At 38.8% G+C, this 8,828-nt stretch overlaps 1 protein-coding gene across 3 annotated transcripts in view; it reads left to right on the forward strand.

The window, feature by feature from the left end:
• RAPGEF2 (Rap guanine nucleotide exchange factor 2) overlaps positions 1–5,475 on the forward strand; it is a gene marked incomplete at its 5' end in the record, with an annotated part of 181,272 nt that extends 175,797 nt beyond the window's left edge. For all 3 annotated transcript variants that reach the window (XM_084264147.1, XM_084264148.1, XM_084264149.1), the window contains 3 exons: positions 120–679; positions 3,233–3,538; positions 4,788–5,475. In XM_084264147.1, coding sequence (XP_084120273.1) covers positions 120–679; positions 3,233–3,538; positions 4,788–4,813 — 892 coding nt within the window. In that variant the 3' untranslated portion in view covers positions 4,814–5,475. The remainder of the gene's footprint in view (positions 1–119; positions 680–3,232; positions 3,539–4,787) is intronic.
• Between the last annotated feature and the right edge of the window lie 3,353 nt (positions 5,476–8,828).

The following is an 8,828-nucleotide window of genomic DNA, read 5'->3' on the forward strand; positions in this document are numbered from 1 at the left end:
CTTCCATATGCTTGTTTTTCTATTGACTGTTGAATTCTTCGTGTTATAAATGATCTCAGATTCCAACTCTGGGTTCTTTTATTTTTTTTTTCTCCCCTCTCTCATCAATGTGCATCTAGTTCATATGCACCACTGTCAGAGACCAGAGGCCTGTATGCTGGAGCAACTGTGCTTTCTTCTCCTAGTACAGAAGAACTGTCGCAGGATCAGGGGGACAGAGCTTCGCTTGATGCGGCTGACAGTGGCCGTGGCAGCTGGACTTCTTGTTCAAGTGGTTCTCATGACAACATACAAACAATACAGCACCAGAGAAGCTGGGAGACTCTGCCTTTTGGACATGCTCATTTCGATAGTTCAGGCGATGGGGCAGGACTGTGGGCCTCAGGCAGTCACATGGACCAGCTCATGTTCTCTGATCATGGCACAAAGTATGGCAGGCAAAGTCAAGGTAGGGAGGGCCTTGATCAAGCACAGTCCAGAGCAAGCTGGGCATCCTCAACAGGCTACTGGGGAGAGGACTCAGAAGGTGATACAGGTACCATAAAGCGGAGGGGTGGGAAGGATGTTTCGATTGAAGCTGAGACCAGTGGCATGACATCTGTACCAGCAGAGGAGTCAAAGCCAGCTCCTGTGCCCACTCATATAGCAGTGTCATCAAGCAGTACAAAGGGGCTTATTGGTAAGTTAAGTTTTGCTTATCGTGAAATATCTTAGTTCATTTGCTTATGGTTCTTCTCATCATTCTAAAACTGCATTTCTTTTGTCCGGTTTGTTGGGGTTTTATTTTTAAAGTAAATCAGTCTTTCTCAAATTTTCCCCTTTAACTGTGCATTTATTGCTAGGGAAAAAAAATATCACTTATTGTTGCTTCACAGTTCTGTCAGTGCCTTTGTGTTTCAAGAGAGCCTACCATACATCAAAAAAACTAGCTCAACTGCTGGGCAGTGTTTTGAGGGGTTGATATATTTAGGTGTCAGTTCTCAAATGTGAATTTCTTTTCAGAGTAAAGCTTCACACTCTATATTTAGATAGCTTAATAAATGTGGCCTGATTTTTTTTCTTTTTAGAAGCCTTTTACTTTATGCATTTGTATGACTTGTCTGATAATTGTGAATATATTCTTCACTTCTGAAAATGGGATCACTTTGTGCTTAAATACTGACTGAGATGTTTCTTTGGACTGCTGAAACTGAAGAAGTTCCTAAGAAATTACAGCTGAAACACATTTATAGTCATTCAACAAAAGAAAGATCAGATAATATATAAATTAATGTGAAGGTGTCTTTGTCAGCGTTTAACATTTTCCTTTCCCTGTTCCTTCTACGCATCCCAGTCCTTGGGCCATCCAAGACCTCTGCGTTTTTTTACCTCTTTCATTTCTTTCATTCTCCTTCACTTTGCCTTTCTTTAGGTTAATGTGAAGAACTATTTAAAAGTCATTTTGTGCTGACACAGCTGAAAAAGCCTGCCAGATTGAGGTCATGCTGAGACCACTGTGATAAACTGCTTTTCCATTTTCTGTTCAAGTATATTGCTTAGCAGTGGCCCATTGCCTCAAAGCTTGGGTGCAGATCCGAAGCCCTGAACTATAAAAAGGAGGACGCTGTTCAGTTCAGGACTCCAGGTTCCTGATTCATGTTGCTGTCTAATTTTATTCTTTGATGCCCTTCATTTCCACCAGAATGTGGAACAAGTGTGTCCAAACTTGCCTCTCAAAGTGGTGCTTTTACGTTTTTAGAGACTTGAGAGAATGTGAGAGAGATCTGAAAATTCAAGCCATTCACATCCATGCACTTCAGTACTATTATTACCTAATTATCTTGCAGATGTAACTCTTGAGTATCACTGTCCAACAGAAGCCACTATTTTTACATGGTTTTATTGCACTGGATAGACATTGATCCCTTGCAGTATTTCAGTAGACTAATTTTTCACAGAATTTCTTCTACCTCAAAGTTACTGTTCAGAAATCTTTGAATACAATTTCTCAGAAACTTCTTCATGTTGCTTTCCTCAGTTAAAATAATTTGTTCAAGAAAAATATTTATATCCTATTGGAAAATACTTGGTTTTGTTATAATATCAAGACTTAGTTTTTAATCTATAAAAACTCACATCCAAGTAGCACCAGTCCATTTGAGGCTCATACTGCCTTTTCAGTCAGTTCCATGCTGCATAATGCAGGGTGATATTGTCATTGCCACTTGTGCAAGAGTATGCAGTATATGACAAGCTGTGGAGAGTAAATTGTCTGTGTCAGTGGTTTTTCCTGCTGTGTTTGCCTTTGTACTGTAAGTTAAGCACTCATGTGTTAAAAGGCTAGACCCACAAAAAGTGTACAGCATCAAAGCCCCAGTTAACTTCAAGTACGTAACTCCAAAGTAGTCATGCCTATCTGCTGTGTGTCCCTGCAGATGCTTAAAATTCTTAACTGCTGTTTCCTTCCTTGAAGCTGTCTGTAAGAGAGGACTTCTAAGTATACCCAGAGTTAAGTCTGGTTCAGGTAGAAGTTGTGCCTCAATAAGACCCACAAACTAGGTGGTGGTCTTTCCGTCTCCTAAATAGAATCAAATGCAATCACTGTTCTTAGGGGCATGCTTTCAAGTCTTAATTTTGCAGATAATACAACTGTAAGAGCAGCAGAGTAATGCATACAGGAAGTATGGAGATGAAGCTCACTTCCTGAATTTTTGAAATTATAGCTTATTAAGTAGTAAGAGTTGTAGGAAGAAATAATGCTGTCAGGTGCTACCTTACCCCTCCTTCCCCCTTCCCACAAGATGCTAAAAACAAGAGATGAGCTCTTAGCTACAAAGCCCATTTTCAGGATTAAGAAAGATAGTAATGAGATGCCATTATTCCTGATGGTTGCCACTTCTGTGGTCTCTTGAGTCTTTCCATGTTACTTTGATTGTCATATGTTTTATTCTAAACAATTGATGGGACAGCTTCAGTTGCTAAGTTTGAACAAATTCCCTGTGTAATTTGGTGAACTTTATTAGAGTTAGTGCTTCACAATTGGAAGATTAGCTATATCCTGTGCATGTTGCGTATTCTGTACTTGCGTGGTTTATTTTTCAAGGCCTCATTGTCTACATATGGTAGACAATGTGCTTCAGATTTTCTTCTGGGATGTGGAGTTGATTGATGTTTATTTAACTACCACTGTTTGTTTTCTTTTGGCAGTTTTCCTCTTACTATCCGTTCTAATAATCTGTTGTTTTTCCTGCAGCACGAAAAGAGGGTCGATATCGGGAACCACCTCCAACTCCTCCTGGTTATGTAGGAATACCTATTGCTGAATTTGCAGAAGGTGGTTCCCATCCTACCAGAAAGCCTCCAGATTACAACATAGCACTTCAGAGGTCTAGAATGGTGGCACGGACATGTGAGACCCATGGGACATCAGCTCCGCAGCAGCAGTCACATGGCCATTCAACGAGCAGGCCTGTGAACAAACCTCAGTGGCATAAACCAAATGAGTCAGATCCACGTCTTGCTCACTATCCGTCTCAAGGGTTTTCCGCAGAGGAAGATGGTAAATTTCTAATTGTTAGATTTTGAGTGTGCTGCATGCAAAAATGGTCAATGCTTTCACAGACACAAAGCAAATTATGCAAGTGTGTTGTGCCATAGAAATTCTTGCCATACTTTGAGCTCCCTTCCATCTCTCATAACTTACTATTTGTAAACCTTTTGGGAGGGGAGGAATTCAGGTCATCCTAAATACAATTAAAATCTGGAATGTAGGTCCACCTGAACCTTGGACAACCAAGCAGTTAGGTTAGGAAAATTCTCTGGAATACAGAGATCAGATATACAAGGTATAGCCCTGCCTACCCTGAAAGTTTCCAGTGTACCTAATGTTTCTCACTAACCATGCATTTAATGGATAAAAAAATGTACCCTGGCCTGTAGAATACCTGCCCTGTAGAATTCCTGCCCATCTGCCCCATAGATCATCATTGGTCAGGTTTATTTGCATAGTCAGTCACTCGCATTCTACCTGAAACTCTTTCTTGCATTGTGGACACTGGGTCTTCCACAGCCACTGCTTCATGTAACGAGCCCACTACTCTCTTGCTGCCTGGCTTGCCCAAGCGTGTCTGTATCTTTAAGCTTTAGCTCAGCTATAACGATAGCTGTTTTTCCTATGGAGTGCAAGTGTAGATGGATTACATCTTTAGAACAAGGTGCTCAAAATTTAGCCAAGGCTGTGCCCAAGTCACATATTGGAAGACTGTATTTTGCTTAATGATAGAAAAGCTAACTTTCCCCTTCCTTTCCTAGCTGCTTAGTTAGTAAGGTTATATGTGCAGGTTGAGCTCTGAGGTTGAACATGATGGAAAAAAATTAAGTCTACCTTAATCAAATTGCCTCAAACTTTGGGAATTACTAGGACAGAGAATTTTACTTGCTTCTACCAATGACTAAAGTGGCTCTCAATTTTTATACAATCATGATTCAAATAAATCATAGGGGAAAAAAACCCTAAGATAACTTTATGAAGCTATTAGATATCTAGGAGTAGCTGGCTGTTGTGTGCCTCAGGCTGAAGAACTTCACTAGCTCAGTTCCAACAATTGTCTTATTTTCTTCGAGAGCGAAATTGCAAAGGAATATTTGTTGTGAGGCCTGAAATGTACAGATATTTAGATTGTTTAAAAATATATATCTATTACAACAAAGTGGAAAAAACACCAGCACAGTAGAGGTTATTTCATTCAGTAGCAGTCTTGCGCTATATGAACTAAATTCTATTTTCCCTTATCCTATTGTGTTTGCAGAAGATGAACAAGTCTCTGCTGTCTAAGACTTGGGGCTTTTCTGGATCCAGAGTGAGCCACCTTAAAGGAGAGCACAAGAAGACGTCCCTAGAATAGGAGCCTTGGAACTATAGTGAAAGGATGGTGGACCTATTTGCCTCCTTCCCTGCCTTAAAGCAGCATGGGGCTTCTTCCTCTGCCCCTCCCCCTTCTGTCCCCTCTCCCCTTGCATGTGAAATACTGTGAAGAAATCGCCCTGGCACTTTTCAAACTGTGTTGCTTGAAATGCACAGTGCAGCAATCTCCAAGCTACCACTGTCGCTGTCTGCCACATCACACAGTATCATTCCAAATTCCAAGATCATCACATCAGGATGATTAACTCTGGCTGCACTTCCCAATGCCTGGAAGGGTTTTTTTAAATCTTCCTTTTAGATTTTAATCACAGTCCTAGCACTTAGTCTCATTGGGATAATGAGATAAGCTAGTTGTCAAGTTACATTTGGCCTTTAACCTACAAAGAGAAAAAAATGCATTGAAATCCTTCAAGGAGGCAGTGCTTATTTGCTTGTTTACAATGCCTTTGTTACAATTTTGTATGTTTGCATTTCGGAGATCAAATACTGCATCTGCGTAGTAATTACAGTATTGTTGCATACCTGTAAGTAGGGTTGCCAGCCTGAGCTCCTGGAAAGAATATGGCTGAGCAGGGCAGAGGGGAAGGCTTTACTCTTACTGTGCCCCACCCTGGCATCTTCAAAATTTAGTAAATGTTGGTGTTAATGGCATCCTCAGCCGGGTCTAGTGTGAGTGCAGAAACGTGTGCTTGCAGCTGGCCGGTGATGGACGAGGACACTGCGTGTCTCATACCTGTGCCTTGCAGATTACTGGATGGCATATGAAAAAAAGACAGTGTCCCAATGTAACGAGACAGATGGCAACCCCACCTTTAAGTTATATATATTTTTTTTAATTTTTATTTTTTTTTTTACTATATAGTAGTTATATTAAAAGAAAAATTAACTGGATAATATTGCAGTGAAGGAAAGTTGGGATGTCACGGCTTGTGTCAGCTGTTAACACTGATCTAATAACTTCCATCTATTGACTTTGCCGTTAGGGGATAAACGAGCCTTTAAGTAATGAAAAATAACACGTTTAGATTTGCCAGCCTTTGCAATGCAGAACTAGTCACAACTGTTAATGGCTTCATGGAACACTGCATGTGTAGAGAAGGCCAATGTGTAGCAACCACCTGCTCACAGCTGCTATTAACCCTATAATGACTGAAATGACCCTCCCCTCTATTTTTGTGTTGTTTTTGCACAGACTCCGGAGAAGTGAAGGCTGCCAATCCGAGTAGTACTCAAATGTGAGGAACTGCTGGTCTTGGATTTTTTTTTTTTAATTATTTTTTTCCATTGAACTCAGCTGATCATATTGATCAGTAGATAAACGTAAATAGCTTCAACTTTTAAAGATCAAATTGCAGTGTTTTTTCACTGTATCAAACAAATGTCAGTGCTTTATTTAATTCTCTCTCCTGTAATCATAGCTTTTGTCTATTTGCTTATATATCACATTGTCAATTATGCATTTGTAATTTTACATGTAATATGCATTATTTGCCAGTTTTATTCTCAAGGCTATGGACCTCATGTGCATATAGAAATACAAAATCCTAGCTCTATCACAAGTTGCACAAATGTTATATAAGCATTAAGTAATTGTAGACCATAGGACTGCTAATCTCAGTTCGCTCTGTGATGTCAAGTGCAGAATGTACAATTAACTGGTGATTTCCTCATACTTTTGATACTACTTGTACCTGTATGTCTTTTAGAAAGACATTGGTGGAGTCTGTATCCCTTTTGTATTTTTAATACAATAATTGTACATATTGGTTATATTTTTGTTGAAAATGGTAGAAATGTACTATGTTTATGCTTCTACATCCAGTTTGTATGAAGCTGGAAAATAAATAAATATAACATTAATGAAGTCCATATTGATTCTTATGCATTTTACATGTTCCACATACTTGAACAAATTTATGAAAAAATTTTACTTCTCTGTGTATTAATATTAAAGGGACATTGCCAAGTGATGTGGGCAAACCATTGGTGTGGAGTTTTTTCTTAACATTAAGTTGTGCTGATAATTTCTGAAAAGTTTGGTGTTTGTCTCTGTGTGTGTGTGTGTGCATGTACTGCTGAATGAGAATGGCTGATATGTTGTAGGTCCCCAGCAGAAACATTTGAGATGCCAAAAAGGGAGAATAGATACGGTGTTAGGTGTCTATAGAATGTAAACAGTTTTAAAGAAAGGACTGTGATTTTATATTTTGTAAGGAATACATGTGGTAACATTTGGGTAGGGAGAAGTATGGAAAGCGATCCATTTGAGCTTTTACCAAAGAACGTATTTCAGGTAATAAAGATCACATGACAGCAGCATCAGTGAGAAGATGATGTTAATTCAATGTCAAATCTGTAGACTTTTATCTTTTTTCCCCCAGGGGTTAGATTAATAATTTTCAGCAGTATGCAGAAGACTGGGTTAAAATGTCACTGCTAAAGCCATTATCAGCTGTATCCTGTTTAGCTTTAAAATGCTTCATGGGTGTTGTTTCCAAATCTAAAATTAGTTCATTGCAAAGAGAAACAACAAAATGCTCTGTATAGATCTAATTCCTCCTACCATAACTCGAGAAATGTTCCTCACTTAAGATACAACCATGAGCAAGTTAAAAATCATTGAAAATAAAGGTCTCATAAACATTGTTGTCTTGTCACTAGAATCTCTAGCACTGTAAGGAAGGAAATTACTGAAACCCTTAGATCTGTATGTGTGTGTGTGTGTGTGTGTGTGTGTGTGTGTGTGTGTGTAACTAATCTCTGTGAATCTCTGGCTAATACCTGTTGGGTACATTTCCACAAGCTAGAGAACTACCACTGGTTCTGACATTAGTAGAGCAAATGTAAATTTTATCCATTTTACCTGCAAGATTTTCCTTCAGTAATACTAAAGTTACATTGTTAGAGAAATAATTCCTCTTATCAACTTGTCATGTATAGGGAACCATTTACACATTTGTAAATTTTCTTCAATATGCTTGACATAGTATTGAATTAGGCAGCATTCCCTTATCCTCTTTTTTATGTCTCTCATCTGTAATTAGTACTTTTAGAACACATTGTGCAGAGATGTCCTCAATGCTCACTGTCCAATACACATAACCTAACTCATTGTGGGTTCGGGGAATAAACAGCACTTAACAAGCAACCGATTCAGTACAAGTAAAGGCCTTGTTTATGGTATGACTTCTCATGAAACAGGATTTGATTGTTGCTCTCATACCTGTAGTATGAATGTTGCACTTACTGTGGACAAGTAACTACCGGTTGCTGGGATTTGGTGTTACATTAATGAAAATTGCACTGAACACTGAAATGTAAGGAAAATTATTTTGTCTGCCAAAATGTCATTCGATTATCTGTACTCTTTATGACTTGACTTGTTGATGCAGAGGCTACTTCTTTCTGCAGTTCATTACACCTTGGACTTGGCCATAAAAATATTAACAGCTGAGGTATTGAAGATACTGCTTTACTGGAGTAACATTGGCCACTTGTAGGAGCATGCACGTTTTACAAATCTGGGACCAAATTATTTGGTCCACCTAAAGTGTTGCTACTTTAAAGGCAAAACAATTTGCTTAAAACCAGTAGGAAATGTAATAAATTTCCAGAATTCTTGTCTTATATGGATTGTACAATAGTTAAGACAAAATCAGTTCTGGGGAATGTAAGTAATGATTTCATTGCCAGCATTTTAATACCTTATATATTTCTTGGTATGTGGTGAAACACCAGAAGGATCTTTGTGGGCAAAGCTTATATAGCAGCAACAGCCTGTCTAGTGTTCATTACAAGTAACACAGATTTATTAAGGAAAACAGGAACGTTGTTAAAATTACTCTTTAAAATTCACCCCCCCGCCCCCCACCCCCCCCCAAAAAAAAGCAACTATCTGAGATGATTAATATAGTTTGGTTACCTA

Source organism: Gallinula chloropus (assembly GCF_964237585.1).
Source record: "Gallinula chloropus genome assembly, chromosome: 4".
Classification (NCBI taxonomy): domain Eukaryota; kingdom Metazoa; phylum Chordata; class Aves; order Gruiformes; family Rallidae; genus Gallinula; species Gallinula chloropus.